Source organism: Amblyomma maculatum, chromosome 1 (assembly GCF_055883805.1).
Source record: "Amblyomma maculatum isolate TAMU_Amacu chromosome 1, ASM5588380v1, whole genome shotgun sequence".
Taxonomy (NCBI): Eukaryota; Metazoa; Arthropoda; class Arachnida; order Ixodida; family Ixodidae; genus Amblyomma; species Amblyomma maculatum.
Window position 1 is genome coordinate 185,894,641 of NC_139344.1, and position 18,554 is coordinate 185,913,194.

Genomic DNA, 18,554 nt, shown 5'->3' on the forward strand with positions numbered 1-18,554 from the left:
ATAAGGGGGCCTGCGACCTTGTCAAGCTGTCTAACAGCTTTTTCTGCAGGCCTCCTGCATCTTGTGTGTTCTACTTGATGCAAAATAAACATTATTATTATTAACTGGATCGGCGCCGATCCGGGCGGCCGTGGAGGGGAGAACTGGGCGCTCCCCGCGAGACCGGCCTCACTGAACTTGCAAACGGCATATACCTGCTGTGCTTGCATATCGACAGCATCCCACAAAATTCACTTTGCTACAGCAACTGACGTGCACGTAATGGGGCGCAGGTGAGCCAGATGAGCCTGGGCCGGTATGTTACGGCATCTGCGCTGGGCCTGGTGCCGACACAGGTGATCAACGTGTACCTGGGAACCACGGTGCGCTCCATGGAGGAAGTGCTCGACGACGACTCCACCGCTGCTGCCGGATACGCCGTGCTGCTCGCTCAGGTAAACGCCAACTTTCTGGCCGGGCCCAGGCTGACCATCTCGCTGTGTGGTGCAGGTGGTGCTGAGCGTGGTGCTAATGGGCCTCATCGTGCGCAAGGCGCGCCAGGAGCTGCGCGAAGCCGTCCTGTCGACAGGCTGCTCATCGAGGGCCTCCCTGGACACCGCTTTCTGCCCCCATTTCCCGTGGGTGCTCGTCGCTCCGCAGCCCGCGTGGCCGCATCGGCTGCCCGCCGTCTGACTACGCAGCGTCCTGTGTTTTAGAACAACTCTGGCGGCAAGGGTCGCTCACCAAAGGGGTTACACGTACGTGGCATATCTGCAAGTACGAAGAGAGCTTTACGCGAGCAGAGCGTTAGGTGTACGCTGCCGCATGCCTTATGATCACCAGCGAACGGCACTGAAAGAGGTCAAAGACGTGAAAGGTTGCGATGCCAAAGCATTCAGAGGCCACTTCTCGCCGGTGTTTTATAAAGCACAGCAAGCCTCCTAAAACTGAATTACACTGCTTAAAATCGTGCCCACAAACGGTCTGTGGGCGAGTCGCATGTATTAGTACAGTCAAAGGAATCTATGAAGAACGCAACATGGCACGGATATCGGCGTTGACGTAACGAGAAATACATTTTAGACAGAGGCCAGCGGAGTGCGGTCCACGAGTGAGGAGTTGGGTGAACCGCGGATTATATAATTTATATACATCATGGCCAATGACATATGGAGAGAGGAGGGTTTCAACATTAACTGTAATGCTCTATCCTTTAATTTTTCCAGCTTAAAAATTTATTACTTAATGTTTGTTTTGAAAATGCAAACCGCTTGGCATTTGCAGGATGGCGATCTTGTCCTCTGGCCACAGCCACATGTGTAGAAAAAAAGGGGGTAGTACCCTCCTACGTCACAACGGAGCAGCTAATGACTTTTTTATGCACAGTGACGTTTCGTTGAAGCTGTGGCTGTTTTTCTTTGACTAGGCCCCGAGTGACTTGTAGACCCAACACAAACCATTTGCTTCCGAATGTGGCTAGTCATATGCGGAAGCCACTGTCGTGCCACAGCCTCTTCACTCCAAAGAGGTCCGGGCCGGACAGTTCCGTTTATATGTCTTGCACGTGGCCTCATGGTCGCCATTTTGACGAGTCAGACGTGGCTCGTACCGGACTCTTCGAGGTGAGCAGCTTATATGAAAGCTTTCAGCCATACTAGCTCATATGGTCGCTGACGCCGGAGGCACAGTGGCAACAGAGCTGCGCTTAGGAAGATATTCCTATAGCCGTCCACGATCTGAGTAAATGCGCTATCCAACTTGCCGGATAGTCGAGGCTTGAGAGGAATTCTTCGTCGGGTTCATGCGCAAATAACCGCGTATTCCCGATTTCATATGCGGCGTGTACTGCCGGCACCGAGATCCTTCCATGTTCCTGGAGCGCGAATGATCCGGATGGGATATGGTCTGCACATCCACTATAAGGGCAGTCCAGATGCCAGACTACTATTATTTACAAGTGGACCGATGAGGAGAGTATGGCGAATTATGTTTCGCTAGTGCGGGAACGTTTTGATGCCCAAGTGGGATAGAACACTGCATTATGGAAGCCGCTCTTGGAGACACGGCTCTTTTGTTTTGTTCAACACTGCAATAAATATTTGTACATTTTTCGCATGGCACAGTTCCGTGCGTCCACTTTTTTGTGCCTCTTTTTTCATGCTTGCAGAGCAGTCCTTATGCTCAAGCGTTGGAGCGCTGATGCTCCGTTCCTTACCGCTACGTACGTGTGTCAAAATCGGGCCTAAGCATTAAGCCACATTATCCTGTCTGGGAACACAATTACGCGGCGCACAAGAATGGTTGGAGGGGCCAGTTGACAAATCATGAACAAAAAAGTGCGCAAGCGGAACAAAAGCAGAGCAGATCCAAACACAGACTCTGCGTTTGTCTACTGTTGCTGATCCATTTTCTATTATTGTCGAAAAACTCCCAAAATGAAGCTGAACAAAGCCATTCACTAAGTACGCTGCTTTCCTCGGCATATGCCCGTTCATTGTAGTCGTACAGCGTATACGAAGTTGACGCCACTAATGCGCGGCAATGCGCAACTTAGGGCCCACTAGTGTGGATAATTGTGATTTATTTGGTTCAACATAAGGTGGTAAGCATTGTACGTGTGTCTGCAAGTTGATAGAGCAAAGAGGCGGCTTCAAACGGGACATTCAAGACACGACACATTATACGTGTCGCAACTACAAGCAACGCTGCTTTCTACACATGAAAGAAAATAAAGCTACAGATAACAACAAGTAATATTGGTAATATTCCCTGACGCATAACCTGAAGAGTCAAACTGATAAAGTCCTAATCAAATAGCGGGTGGTCAGCCCATCATCATGGTAGGGGTAACATTAAGAGATAGAAAGCGTGCAGAGTGGGTCAGAGAAATAACTCAAGTTACCGACATTCTAGTAGAAATTAAGAAGAAGAAATGGACATGGGCAGGACATGTAGTGCGAAGAGAGGATAACCGATGGTCGCTGAGGGTAACAAACTGGATTCCAAGAGAAGGAAAGCGTAGCAGGGGGCGGCAGAAAGTTAGGTGGGCGGATGAGGTTAAGAAGTTCGCAGGGGTCAAGTGAATGCAGCTAGCACAGAACCGGGTTAAGTGGAGAAATATGGGAGAGGCCTTCGCCCTGCAGTGGGTATAATATCAGGCTGATGATGATGATGATGAGCCCATCATCTCGGACGCGGTGCATTCGGATAAACCACGAAGGGAACCTTGTTCTCATAGCAGATGGTGCTCCACGGGAGAAGAGAACCGATGAGGATCGGGTGAAGGAAGCCGGTCCTGTCACGTCGCCTTAGCTCGAAGTCGGCAGTTTGGAGCTCTGGTACCGGTGACGAGGTCTCTTGTCGGCATCCTAGAGGCGTTGTCAGAAGGCCCGTGTTCTGAAGACGAGGTTCGCGTCGTGATCGACGGAAGCGAGACACTAGCCGGTAGGGACTACGCTTGGTCGGAAGGCCTCACGACGAGCGCCGGAGTCAACCGACGACCATACCAGCGTGTGCGCGTAGAACGTTCCTGCTGTTCCCACAACGCCACTTCTCTTTATATTTCTACTTCCCCATCTTTTGTATCGATTGGGCTGGATGGGTTGTGAGGCTCTCCCTTTTAGAGCGAGCGGACAATAAAAAGTACTAGCTGTGGCGGAGTCAGCCCCGCAATGGCATCAACGCCCCCAGCACCATATACCTTGATAGCATTTTCCAGCTATCAAGGCGACATTTTTGTGTTTTGTTATCTCTACAGCCCCTTCATTCTGATGTAACATTTCACTGTCGATCGCATCGCCTACTTGCGGTTGTCTGAAAGCGAAACCTAGCGTCTGCGGGTCACCTTCTTTCGAAAATAAAATTTGTCAGTTCAGCGCTCCGTCCTGTCTACCTTCGTTCTCTTGTGTTGCGTCCTGTTCCGCGCTGTGTTCCCAAATATGGATTTGAACCAACTAGCCCAACAGCAAGTGTTGCTAGCGTCTGCGGCAACGTGGACCCACAAGGGTGACAGGGTAGAAGCACTGGATAAGTCATAATTACATATTCGATCGTCTCTGTCTCCCGTCCGCACACATAGCAACCGCCTTGTCCTTGCCGTTGATCTGCGCGTGCCATTTTTAAGTCGAAAGCTTTTCTAGGTTTATGGAACAAAATCCCGTGCACGGGATCTGTGCGTCGGATCTGTGCATTGAATCTGCATCGGATCTGTGCGATGATGCGCCACTTGTCAGTCATCCTGATGACGTCACCAGAAAAACAAAAATCCCGTCTCCACCGGGAATCGAACCTTCATCCCTCGGATCCCCAGCCGAGAGTTTTAATAAACTGCGCCACGCCCATGATTTTTTTTCAGCGTGGTATTTATTACACGCGGTTACATGCAGAAGACAGCTATATACATTATTTACAAAGTAATTAGCCTGTAGCCGAACAAATTCAATTGAAATATACTACACCACACAACTAAAACACGTCTTAGCGCAACACTGAAACAGTGGGTAAGAAAAACACACCAATACAAAACACCAGCATCAATATACAACAGCACATAACTAAAACAAGTCTTAACACGACTGCACTATAACTGTGGCAAAGCAAAACAACGCATCAATAATGGGAGCTAGTCCGGTTTATAGTCACTATCTTCATAAGCGTCATTCAGCTGGTGCACCATCTGGCTGAAATGAGTATCTACTAGGGGAAACTATAGAGGCCCAGCGATCCGATCCAACATCCGCGTTTTCCACAGGCTGCGCAGTCCAAGGAGGAAATCATGTCAAAGGGTTCATAGTCATGTTGGGCGGCCATTAGGTAACGCACACTGTGAGAATTCAATACAAAGTCTTTCTTTCTTCGGTGTTCTTTGTAGAACGTCCCAAAATAATATTGCATATTTGCAGGCAATAAAACAGTGTTCGATGGTTTCAGGTGTGTCACATAGCCGACAATTAACATAAAAAACAAACATTTTTTATTGTAGCGAAAGCTACACAGCGCTAGGAAAGCCATCGGCGTGGCCCCGTGTGCCGTATGCTCCGCGGCGCGTCGCGCCGTTGCCTAGCAACTGTCACGTGGTATGGACCGAGAGCTGGGTCAGGAGTTGGAGGAGGAAAGAAGAAAAAGAAGGAAAACAAGAAGTAAAAAAAGAAGGGGAAAAAAGAAAAAAACAAGAACAAGAAGAGAGATAATTCGGAAATTGGTATATAAGCGAACGAGAACAGCGAGTTGATAGGACAGAAAGTTCGTTCGAACGTTGTGACGGCGGCTCATTAAATCCAGGTGTCCGCAGAAAAATTCGTTTCAACACGCACAGTTTTCGCTCTATCACTAGGTTCAAGCCATGCTTAGACCCCCGCAATTATTTGTGAAGCCACGCTTTCACGGGCAGAACTGCAGCATGAAGTTTAAAGAAAAACGTTTTAGTGCAAGGCGTAATCGCCATTTTACGTACTCTTCTCAACGCATACAATACAAATAGATAGAACGATAGAATGGGAGGCGGGAACAGAATAGATATCAATTCTTTGTATAAATTCTTTCGTGAAACAGAGAATAAGTACTCATAAGAAAAGCGACCTGCCAGAAAACGCGCTGAATCGTAAACTTCCCTCATAAAACCAAATAATAAGGGCCGATCGGTAAAATAGGAAGGCACCACTAAGTTGGGAAGAAGGTTCACAAAGTTAGTTTGCAGGGATGCTCTGATAATTGGATGGGTGCTATTGCGGAAGAAGAAACGAGCAACTAACTCTCTGACATGTAGATGTGTCAAACCTAGTCCGTCAACAGAAACAGGCCTGAATAGGTTATCACGCCGCATAGTCTCAAAAATGGAGGACCATATGAATGTCGCAAACGTTCGGTGAAATCCTTGGATGTGCCTCGCGCAATGGAGTACCTTGAAAACAATGTTTTGTCGCCAGAAACATGTTGCAGGCCTGCGCTCGACCAAAAAATTGCCGACGATTACGTTACTTCCTAATGCGAAATTTGAGCGCAGCTCATCAGCTGTTGCAGCTTCTCGATAGATTGAGGCAAAGAATTCGAGCAAGACATGCATGTACAATTAAAGACAACTTTTAGGCATGCGGTTCGCAGTGGCGAAGGACGGTGGCTATGCGTTTCGGCTCGGGTGGTGCACATATCGAGATCCGCCGCCTCCGATCCGGCGCTGATTGCTGCCGCACAGAGGTGGCATCGGAGGAGCGGAGAGCAGTTATCGGGAGGTCGCGGGAGGTAGCGCGTAGGCCCATAGGAACGTTGCGCGGCGGAGAGATATCAGCGACTGACTGAAGCTGCTGGCGCCGCTAGCGAGTCAAATTAATGTGGTTCTGCGTTTCGGCTTGGTATGCTCGCACCGTGATCCGTTGATGCCAAGCCGGCGCTTCGGCAGTCGGAGAACTCCGTCGCCGCCAGGCAGGAAGGGGGGAGTGGGGGGGGGGGGGGGGGGGGTTACACGCAGCGGCGAACGGTGGCGGCAGGAGTGCGCACAGCAATCGGAGACCACACGCGGTTGCCACCACGGAGGAAGAGGGAGGGGGAGGGGACACGCAGCGGTGATCGGTGGCGGCAGGAGCGCGTGCTGCCCCGGCTGCGGAGGACAACGGTGACGACGACGCGAAACGCAGGAACGGGCGCCAAAGAGCTGCGCTCTAAATTTGATAGACGGTGCGGAACAAAAATCTGACCATAGCTTTGAAGAGCCGGGACTCGCTCTTTCAAGTAGGGCCCACTAAACTTGAATGCATGAAGGGGAATCCAAGGCATTTCAGGGGGATACGACACCATTCCATTCCAGCATAATGAGTCGGCATTGATCCCCATGAACCGAACCACAGACCCGTTTTAGAGCTATTCACTTGAGCGCCGAAGACAATGCCAAACAGCTCAATAGTGGTTATAGTTTTGTCGATACTGGCTTGTTGGGCATTTGACCTCAAAGAGTGCAACCTCACCTCAACCTCAATGAAAATTTCCTGACCGCACTCAACCTCAACCTCACGCTTTGAGGTTGAGGTTTGACCAGGTGACCTCACCTCAATTTTTCTGATGCCACCACCGACCTCACTCAACCTCACCTCAAACTCAAACTGTGAGTTTGAGGTTGGTCGCTCGACCTCAAAAAAAAAAGAAAAAAAGAAGAAAAGGTTTTTCACTTGAGAACACTAACTATAAAACGTCATGGCACAAGTCATGTGCGGCGACACGCCAGAATGACGACATAAATTTTAAACAACATTGAATATGATAAGGCTTACTTGTAAAGTAAAAAAATTTAAATGATTATTTGCCAGCGGGGCTACTTATTCATAGCAGGCTGACCTAATAACGGCAGTATAATTGGTCAGTTTCAACTCTTCAAAATTTATTTTATTTTATTATTATTTTTTTGATATGGTGACTATTTACCTAAGTCCCGCTGTAATGTTTATGTGTCCTTGGCGCTGCTGGATGCGAACCCCCGAAGGTCTGCAGTGAAACGTTGCACATATCTGTGACCGTCAAATAGCGTTTCCCCATGACAAGCAAGTCATGATTTCTTGGTGAAGACATTTTCCTGCGATTTGAAATCGAATCAGATGATAAAATCACAAGCAATCAAATGTTTCTTCAGTGTAACGTTTCTGTTACAAAAAAAAAGTAGATCGACAACTTACGTATGGAAGTTGTAGTACCATAACATTCTTTTATCAAATTGACTTCTGACGTGGGACTTATCACAAGAGGCGGACAGAACAAAATGTTGCCATATGCAGAGATGCTTAGTTACGAAAAGGTAAAGCGTGCTTGACTTTTGACAATGTGCTACTTTCGATAATCCTGACGAGTGGGTTGGGCTGTATAGAACAAACGCCCTGACAAATTATTGGAAAGATTACCCTCCTTTCTACTTATAATACCTAACGGCGAATTTGCAGCCCCAAAATATTCCTTTTATCATTGATGTAAGTTAAAGAAATAATACGTTGGATTAGGGATAATTCGCACATTACCTTGAGATGCCGAGAGAAGCTCAAAAGCTGTTTTCCTTGTCCACACAGTTTCTTGTCGCAGTGAATGCATTCCAAGTTTACAGTGCTTTTTGTTTCTTTTGCGTGGCTATTGTAACGGAAATGGCCTTCGATGTCTTTGTCAATTCAACTGCGGGCGCACACATCATCGTCGGTATATTTAGATTTCTTTCGTTATATCTGCCATAACCACACCTGCCATAACCGCAACTATGTCATGCACCCTCGACGCCGAACGCAACAATGCGATAGACCTCGAAGAAGAAGGGCAGACCTCAGCTGGAAAGGGCGGAAACTTCCGTCATAAATTACAACGAGTCGCCGACCACGGTATGGCTGCGTGTCTTCGCTTGAAAAAGACGGCCACGGTAAATGGCGAAGAACACAGCATGTTGTTTAGATGCTGCCTTTTTTTTTCGATTTCGGGCGGCTCACCGACGCCGTTTGGGGGCGACTTCCAAGCAGACGTTCCAGGAACGATTGGTGTCGATGAGAACGAGGGGCTAAGACACCAGCTTCTAGTCGCGACGAGAGAACCACGCCCACTGGGAAAAGGAAGCGCGAACACTTAACCCATGCTACGGGAGTTGTTTCGTTTTTCTTCGACTGCACAATATTCGTCAAGAGAGAAAGACTAGCGGGTGGTGAGCAAGGTGGCAACGCGTCTACACGGAGGAAGAGCAGAGTTTGAACACTGACTAGCGTTTCCCTCCTGCGAAACGATGAGATGCCTGCATGGTCGACAAGCGACAGAAGTCCGCGCAGCCGCCGCGGCGTTCCGAGAAGCGAGAAGGGGCTGTCTTTATATTTCTTTAGACCAACAGGAATACGCCAGTAGGAGGTATAGCGCACAACCAAAAGCCAAAGAAGCAAAAAAAAGAAAAGAATGTTGCGAGAGGAAGAGTCTACGCGAGTGCACAAACGCGAGAAGGGGCACTGGTAAGTGACCACGCAAAACGAAAATAAGAAGTGAGGAAAAATAGGGGTGGTGCAAGTGTACTGAAAAACTAAAGAGAAGAGTAGACGCAGATCTTCACTCGCGCATTCACAAGCTCGAGCACCGCGCACACATCTCGCTCTCTCGCCCACACTGCCACTGTCCTTGTAACTCTCGGCCCCGCTGACAGAAACGCACTTAAAAATACCTAAAACTCGCAAACTCCTAGAGGCGCGCGTATGTGCAGTGGCTTACTTTCCAAGAAATGCCGAGGGGTTCCTGGGTCCGCGCTTTGTCCGCTAGTGAGATCTGGCACCGGCTTCGGAGCCGAAAGAGCAGAAGCCAGCTTACGAACAAAAGGGGCGCCCGCCACTTTGGCTGCAAGCTGTAAAACGGAGGGGAGGCCCTCGATAAACAAACGTGTAAATGAAAAAGGCGCAAGCTCACGTAGGGTATGAGAAAGGAATGACTGCAAGCAGTCGTCAGTCACCTGTCTGTTCTTCAATGATTCCTCGAGAAGGGCACATTAAATTTATCTTTTTATGTAAGGGTTAATTTAATGTCTAGTGACTAATAATGATAATAATAATAATAATAAAAGAGTGGATTGCACTGATACAACTACGATCTACCGTCCTATTGCTTTCTTTCGTTTTAACTCGTACCATACACAATAGCAAAAGCAGATTTTATGTACTAAAATACAGTCTTCCTGGGGTGACTTCTCGTCAAGCCATTTATCTCTCGTCTCTTCTGCATCCTTGTTCTTTCCATATGCCTCTTTGAAACCTCATCTCTCGTGCCATCCTCCCCAAGCAATTCCTTGGTTGCTGGATCTTGCGCTTCCCTCTTTTCTACTATTCTAGCTTTTTTTTCTTTCGAGAAGTCGACATACCCGCGTAGGTCTGGAAACCCTTCGAGTTTGCGCAGACTTTCTTTACTTCCCAAACTCGCTAGGAATGGTGGCGGGATCGTGTTTCACCTACTTTCGAGTTTGCAGCCGTCGTCCAACCCCACTCGTTTGCCGTGCTGCTTTACGCCCCCCCCCCCCCCCTCCTTTTTTTTACGCGTCGAACGCAAACGCACAGACTCAAACTGTTCGTTACGTGCCCGTTGGTAGCCAAAAGAGTGTACACGACAGGCATTATGAAAGGTGTTTTGCCGGCTATTTTATCGCTGTGGGAAACAATAATTTCGACCTCACAAGCCTACCTCACCAAGTTACGACCTCACTCAACCTCAAACTCACGCATGAGGTTGAGGTCTCATTTGCTGACCTCACTCAAAATATTTCAGGTGTTGCCGACCTCACCTCACTCCGTGAGGTTGAGGTCATTTTGAGGTTGAGGTTGACCTCATGAGGTTGCCCACCTCTGTGCAGACAAATGCTAAGTCATCGGCGTACACAAACAATTTGACTTCATTACTAAAGACGACATAACCACGAATAATATTATTTCGCAGTACACTCAAAGTGGCTCGAGGTAGAGGGAAAGGAGTAGCGATGACATAGGACAGCCCTGCTTCACGAATGATCGAATAGGCACAGGCTCTGAGAGGTGAACGTTAACAATCAAACGAGTGGAACAGTTGTAACAATGTTGCACCGCTTTAAGTATGGTTGATCCAACATTTGCATGCTCGAGAAGAGAAAACAGGAACGAATGACGGATATGATCAATGCCTTCGCAAGGTCAAACTGGAGTAGAGCAAGCTGTTCATGAGATCCAGAGCAAGATTAGAGAATTGTACGTGCAATGTGAATGTTACTTTCTATGGAGCAGCCCCTAAAAACACACGCCTAATGAGGGCCAATGAGAACTGCCATCGCATGTTGTAGAGATTTGATATAACTATCCCGAAAATTATGCAGTCCACATTTGCCAACGTGATTGGCTTGTAGCCATCCACTGAGCGCAATATTTCTTTATCCGTGCTCTTTGGAATTAAGACGGTGTTATTCCTAGTAAAGGACTGAAGAAGGACCCCTACATCTAAACTTAAAATGAAAATCTGAAGCAGGACAGGGCTCAAGAAAGATTTAAAAGCTTTGTAAAACTCGCATGTGATGCCATCAGGACCAGTGTTTCGGAGAGAATTGGTCAATTGCTTGTTTTATTTCTTCCAATGTGACAGGGCCATTGATAACAGTATACTCATCATCTTATATAGGAGCTATGAGAGCTGTGAAGTTAGCTAGTAGGTCCGAATTAGGAGTAGTCACTGAACAGCACGTTTTCGTTACTATGTTTCCATTGGAGATAATTTTCAGTATCAGCTTGGAAGTAGCGTGACGATGTTCAAGTAGAGCTCGCCGCGTAGGATTTTCACAGTGCAAAGCACGATTCGTGCGTGATCAAACTCAGGCACACCTGTATCTGGCAGAGTACAGTTTTTGTAGGTCACACTTTACACTAGCAATTTCGTCTAAATATAATTCAGGTACCTCACATTCCAATTCATAGAGGTTGTACAAATTCTTATGCACTGTCCTCTCTTGAAACTTCCTGTAAAAAGACCTAACAGACGCAATTTCAATTGCTGTCGCTCGCACCTCCTGGTTAAAGAGCTCCCAAGCAGCGAAGGATGATATGGCACTTGTAAAACATATTTGCAGTTGTGAGCGTATTCGAACGGCAAACTCCTGGTCATTTACAAGTCAGGTATTTAGCTTCCGAAGCTCCCACAGCGGCCTAAGTTTACAACAGTAGTTCTCCTGAGCCGAGCAACCACCATACAATGATCTGAAAATGAAACCAGTACAGTTTCCCACAACAGTTCACGGGAAACCAGCGGGGAAGAAACATAAATCCTGTCTAGGCGCGCGTGGGACCTCCCATGGATGCGCGTGAATAGTGTAGTTGCATGACATGAGGCCTCAGTATCAATTAGCCCTGCGTCATCTGTAACATGCAACAACACTTCACCACTTCTGTCTCTGTGGGCACTAGGCACGGCACGATCATTCAGGTGACATACACAATTAAAGCCTCCCATTAGAACAACATTCCTATCACAATCTAGAAGGGTAGCTATGCCTTCAAACAAATCGACATGCTCAGCTGCACTATTGGACGCACATATATATCGATTAGTCTCTCATGGCTTCCTGTGAAACAAAAACTCGCAGCTTATTAGCCGCCCTTCAGAGTCGATAACGCCGAATAAGGGAGAGCCTTTCGCAGAAACAAGAAGCAACCCGCCGACAAACCAACCGCATGCTTTACAAGAACATTTTAATCAGACGAAAAGGGCCCTAGTGCCCTCTCTGTCTCAGCTGCTCACTTTCACGCTGTTTCCAGGACGGCGAGAAAATCAAGCTGCCTGCTGCTGAAAAGTCAGTGAAGTTGCACCTGCTTCTGGCGAGATCTAAAGCCTCGCAGATTCAGCGTTGCAAACACCAGCTGTTCAGAGGTCGCCATGGTGACCACACAGTATTAACTAGACTTGCATTTGCCTGTCTGGAGACGACGATGTTGCCTACAGACCGCCACCATGACTGCGGGAACGCGAACGTTGGCTCTTCATGTGTTTCAACTTGCCGCGGCGTCGGCGATGCTTCACGTTTACCGGACCACCATCGTCACTTGAGCCAGTTGCGCAATGCGCCGGGCGTTTTTGAAGAGGCTCTTCAACACGAGGGACGACCTCAATTGCAAGTAGAGTGTACTGACCAGCAAGCTGCTCCTCAGCGTTGACCTCAGGAACTGGAGTAACCGGAGCAATCCCATTAGGAGGATTAGAGCAAGTGAGGCTCCACACCGTGCACCGGATTCGGCGTGCTTAAAGTCAGGGGGGTCTCTGGGGGTCTGTGACCCCCCAGTAACATCTAAGAGGGGTCCGAGACTCCCCGAGCTTGAAAGTACAAGGACTGTATGGATAGAAAGCTGGCAACCACTTTTTGTACTTTTCAATGGTGTAATCAGATTTGTTCTGTATCGTTTCGACAGTTTCGCAGTGAGTATTAATAAGAACCACTAACAAGTTTTTGAAAACCAGCAAAGGAAAAAATAAGGATTTCTCCGCTTTGTATAAAATAATTTACAAAACAGACAACCAGCTGCTTTCTCTCTTTCCCTCTTTATTTCCGTTTCCCCCACTGCTCGAATCAGTGCAGACCCCCCTCCGATGGAGCCAGGCTTTAAGCACTGTCGGCGTCTCACATCGAGGCAGCGTTTCAAGTTCTTCCTCTTTCTCCTCGCTCTCCTTGGAGCCACCCTGGGGAACAACCGATGTGCTAGCTCTGGAAGGCGTGTCCGCAATAGCAACTGAAAGGTCACCAGCCGCGTCAAACACTTTCATGACGTCCATTATGTGCTCTTGTCCGCACACGATGCCGCAGCTTATCCTCATAAGTAACGATGCACTCATCTGCGGTGTGACCGAAGCGCCGACAGTCCTCACAGCGTGGCGTACGGCAGTGCCTACGAATGTGTGGCCAACACGATTGCATCAGAGGCACAACGGTGGTCTACCTGGTATTAGAACAAGGCTCTGTTTTCCACAGTCAGCAGATGTGGAACGTCGCCAACGCCGATTCCTTCACAGAAAGGCACAACATCCCGGTTCAGCGTTCTCAACTCTTCCATTTCCGCCGCTAGCCAGTTTTCTGCCGAAATCGAAGTCAACTTCCCGTACGCCTGGAGGGTCTCACGTATGAAGGCGTCGTCCAAGTGCTTCGGAAGTCACAGAAGCTTTAATTTCACCACTTTTGTCTCTGGGTCCACGACGACAAAGCCACGGTCCTTAAAAACGAGATCACCGCATGCCACAGCTTCTCTTTCGATTGTGCCGATTTGCAGGTGACACTATACAGGGGCTTGTAAAACCATTGCTGAGCGAGTCTGTTTTGCGCGTTGAGTACACGCCGAGAGCAGGCTTGTCCGCTGCGCCGGTTCTGCGCCACTTTGTCTCAGTCTTTGCCATACGCTCACGCACCTTCGCTTTGGTCCAGCAGGTGTCTTTACTAAAGCCAAACGGACGAGTTGGCGAAACATACTGAAGGCAAAACAGCGCAAAAGGCAAACACAGCAGCAGAGGAACCATATAGGATGGCGCTCGTCCTGCCTTTAATGCTTGTTTCACCTTCACCTTCATCGTCACCTTCTCCATCTCAAAAAATACCAATGCATTAGCTGTCTAATCATGCCTCTTTCGCTTGCACTTCACGTGTCTTTCCTCTTTTATTCCTCCCTCATTTCCTTTTGCTCGTGACAATAATGTTCAACACTGCCTTCGCGCCTTGTGTGGGGGCTCTCGTGTGGGGGCTCGGTGTGTGCTGCAGCCCCCCGACACTCGACCGCAACGGAGACGGAAGAGGTGGCCATTGCGCTAGCTCTAATCCACAAACAGGTAAAAATTATTGTTAGTGACTCAAAATCAGCGATTAGAAATTTTGATGCGGGCCGCATTTCGGCCATAGTGGCAAAAATGTTGATCAGAGGCCCACCGCCGGCAGAGCAGGTCGCGCTCATTTGGACAACGACGCAGCAGGGGTTGAGGGGGAAAGAGAAAGCGCACGTATTGGCCCGAGGATTAGCTACTTTCAGGGATCTCAGTGACGTCTCATACGCAACCCCGTACTCCTTGCGCAATGAGGAGCTCCTACAGTTCGATGGCGACGTTAATACATACCAAGATATACTAAATCATTACAAATTAGGCAGATCAGTACTTCCAAAAGCGTGTAAGCAACTCAATAAAAGCGAGCAGGTTATGCGGTGTAAGCTACAAACTGGAGTATTCCCGAACCCCAGCTTTACAGCAAGTGGCACCCGGAAAATTTCAGCCCCAGGTGAAACGTTGCGAGGGCATAGCGGACATGATCCATATCATATGAAAGTGTCCTAGATTTGGAGAACCTGACAGAACATATGAGTTCTGGGAGGCAATGCTACTCAAACAGGACGAAAAAGGACAACGTGAAGCCATCCGTCTCGCCCTGGCCGCTGCTCAGATCCAGATCCCGGTTGACGGCTGAGGGACATCGCTGGGACAGAGCTGCGCCTCGGATCCTCGCCAACCTTTTCACGGGTGCAAATAAATATTTCTCCCTCTCTCTCTGCGCCATGCAGCCTCCCGAAACTGAGCTTCGAGTAAGGAAGTAATCCATACGTACCACACGCAGTCATTCAGCAAGGACTCCGTCGCAAACTGCAGTGCTTCATAGCTCCGTTCTATACCGTGCTCGTGCTCGCGTCTGATCTGTGTTATTTCTGCTTCTCTGACAGCGCCCACTGATAGCGCTGGCTCACACCATTCCTCCTCGGAAACGGCTCGCTGCGCTAAGTCACGTGGTACAGTGAGGTGATTAGGGCATACAACTGAAGGCACATTTGTCTGTTCGAATCCATATCGCCAACTAGCCTAGCAAATGAATGCCAATTAGGCAGTAAATTTTGGTATGACGCCATCCGGAAAGCTGCACGAATAATGGTTGCGTCAGAATTTTGATATGCTAGAGATCAAATCTTGCGCCTTACTAGCAAATGGTGCACCGGCGACAAGAGGGGCCAGGGCCCTGACACAGGAATAGTGGCATTGTATCGTTCGCCGCTTCGATGGTTTGACACGGGCTCACGTACGTCGAAGTTTCTATGGAAACTCGGACTCGAGCGAGCCACGTCGGGATACCCGGTTTTTATTGTCGGTCGTTCCGACATACTGTATGCACCTTCATCCACTTTACGTCTAATTATAATTTTTGTTTCACTTATGACGTCCTGTCACTTGAGTTTTGGTACCACTTCTGGCGACCTGTTCTGCGTTGCGTGAGATATTAAAGCTTTCGCATTGAAATAACTGACATTGCAAGTCGCGACACGTAAGTGGTTTGCGACAGACTACAAAGAAAGTCAGTCTCGCGTTCACTATACCGGCACGTGTTCACTAAGCAGGCGCCAGGACACATGCCTCAGTGAAAGGAGAGCATCATCTCCAGACGAAATGCGAGTGAAGGAACCAGGAAATGGCTGTAAAGGTTACTGGCAAATAAATATCCTCAATTGGTAGAAGGCAGTATTGTTGACTATTCTTCCAAAGCATAACTCCTTTGAACGGAGCCAGCAATTTATTATTTATTTTTAAATATTTGCCCATTGCTCAGCGCGTAGTGGTGTTTTTTTATAACTATTCTATATTAAGGTAGGCGTCACTAGTAAGGTGATGTCATGCTGAGTGACAGGCCATTGGAGATTACGTGATTCACTGCAGCCACTTGGACATACTTCCAGCAGCCGCGAAAGCATTCTGCTCGAATGCTGCGCGAAGCCCTCAAGCGTGCGCCAGCGAGATCAATACCTTGGCACCCATGGTTCTGAATTACAACCGCGCCATCTTTCTGCCATTCGCCGGAGTCATTCGCCGTTTCGCGTCCGCTCAAGGTGAATACGTCTCGCTGTGTCTGTAGCGCCACTGAACGGCGAACCCGGGCATATTTTAGAGCGACAGCTCTGATACTCCAGGTATAGAAACCCACAAAATGCGGACTGCGGAAGGCGGCCTGTAGTTCAGGCCGCCGCTGTATAAGGCGCTTTGGATTAGTGAGCCAGCGGAACCAGCCATCGAGATGCTGCCATGTCCGGGACCTCGGCTGTTCTCCAAATCTCGAGCGCACGAGCTCGGGTGCCAGACTTCATCTTCCAGACTTCAGTGCTGACATCTCCACCTGCGCCACCGACAAAGTAGATGAAGTCTGGCACTCGAGCGCACAATCTCGGGTGCCAGACTTCATCTACTTTGTCGGTGGCGCAGGTGGAGATGTCAGCATGCACTGCCACAAAGCCATATACCGTTGAATAGCTCCTGTCGAGTGCAGTTGCTTTGCACTAATTGTAGGTCTGAGCTAAAATAGAAATTAAAAGTTTATTTACACCACAGCATCGCCATATATCCAAGGAGGTGAAACTTCCGGCCACGAATTACAGACGCTAGCGCCAAGATCCCCTTCAGGTACGTTCGTAGCAAGAGGGGGTGCACTTAAGCCCGGTTCACGCTGCGGGAACACAAAAGCGGCGTGGACAAAACATGTCCGCTCGTCAAGCCGGAGGCTTGTTTCCGAAGGCACTTGTTTCCAAGCAACTTGTCACACTGCACAAGCAGCTGAGAAACAAGGCAGGTTGCCGGGGAGTTAAGCCGGTGTGACAGACTTGGGCAACGAAAACTAAATGCAAACCGCGGTCGTCGGCAGTGTTTGGCTTGTTCGCTGGCCGAGCGAGAATCCCAGTGACGACACACCACCCCCGCCACTTAACCGTGATTGATCGTTTTTTAATGGTTTTCGTGCTCGCAAACTGCACTTAGAAAAAAAGCTCCCCATCATCGCTTTGTTCACTCCCGTGGTACAGCGTCTTGAATGCAGTCCGGCAGTGGGCCACTACTGAAACCAGCTATGGTGTAACCGCCCTGGTTCCTTTCTTATCTCCGACCCGTTCTTGCGTGCAAGACCCCTCCTTGCGGGGGCCGTCGTGGCTCCCCTCCTCTTTTGTGCGCCGGATTCCGGAGTCGCCCGCGGCTACGCTGGAGAGGCAGCAGATGAGCATCGCCGAAGTTGTTTTTTCAGTGTGACAAGGAGTTCGCCAAGGGTTCCTACAGATTTTTTCGTTCCGTGTAGCCGGGCGACAAAAAAAAAAAATTGGGCGTTTGTTGTGATGCACCTCCGTTCGCGAACCGAGTGGTTAAGCTGGTCATGAGGCTCGCGAACGGCAGTGCATTAAAACGCCGTATTTGTTTTTCTTGTTAGTCAGGTGGCAGCCACGATAAAACATGCTAAATATTACGGCCTAGCGCACACGGCCGCCTGTGATATCTAAGCTACCTAGCCCTTTCGCACATAAAGAAAAAAAAACGACAAAATACATCGCCATCAGGCCCCGGCACAACTAAAGCAAACACGCACCGAAGAAATCCTCATTGCAGGTATCACTGGTGCGTTACAGGCTGGGTGCAAACTCCAGTAGGTACTTTTCATCATGCATATTTCCTTTAGATGCATACATACCTGTAGTATCTGCGTTTTTGCCGCTCGGAGCATAGACACTCTTGCACGACGCACAGTATTTTTTCTACCTAATTACAGGCACGCCTTCGTGCTCGCCAAAGCATTCGGATTTTGTTCCTTCGGTGTACGCAATCAGATGCACTTCGTTAGGGAGCTTGATAATCGTCGTCTTCGTCCAACCGTTTGCAACGGCACGGAAACCGCCCGGCACAAATGAGTCTCTTGGAGGGCTCATGCTCGCTCTGGACGTAGAACAGCGTTGGTTCCTGACCGAGATGCGCATCCGATATGTAGAAGATGCACATGTGTCACCAAGCCGTTGATTCCGCAGAAATCGCGGCGCAGGCAGAAAGGTTGTGGATCCTTTCACAACAAAATGGTCATTCTCTCTGCGCCGAGTACCTTATCACCACTGCGACCACATTCGTTCTGACTCGATCCTGAAGGCAGAAACTGGCTACAGCGCTGAATCATCCATTGCCAGAAAAATGCCGCGCGTTTCCTGCAGGTGTGCACTCCGGTCGGGACAATGCCCTTTTCAGGGGGTGTGTATAAGTGCCTCTCTGTCGAGCTTCGTAGATGAAATCCTATAGCTGCCCGCTTGTAGATGACGCGAGGAGGAAGCGAC

At 48.8% G+C, this 18,554-nt stretch overlaps 1 protein-coding gene across 1 annotated transcript in view; it reads left to right on the forward strand.

The window, feature by feature from the left end:
* The window catches only part of LOC146205119 (transmembrane protein 64), a 33,600-nt gene extending 31,481 nt beyond the window's left edge, over nt 1-2,119 (forward strand). The window contains exons 2-3 of the mRNA XM_084589814.1: nt 273-434; nt 490-2,119. Of these exons, the coding sequence (XP_084445940.1) occupies nt 273-434; nt 490-672 (345 nt within the window). The 3' untranslated portion in view covers nt 673-2,119. The remainder of the gene's footprint in view (nt 1-272; nt 435-489) is intronic.
* Nucleotides 2,120-18,554: the final 16,435 nt, after the last annotated feature.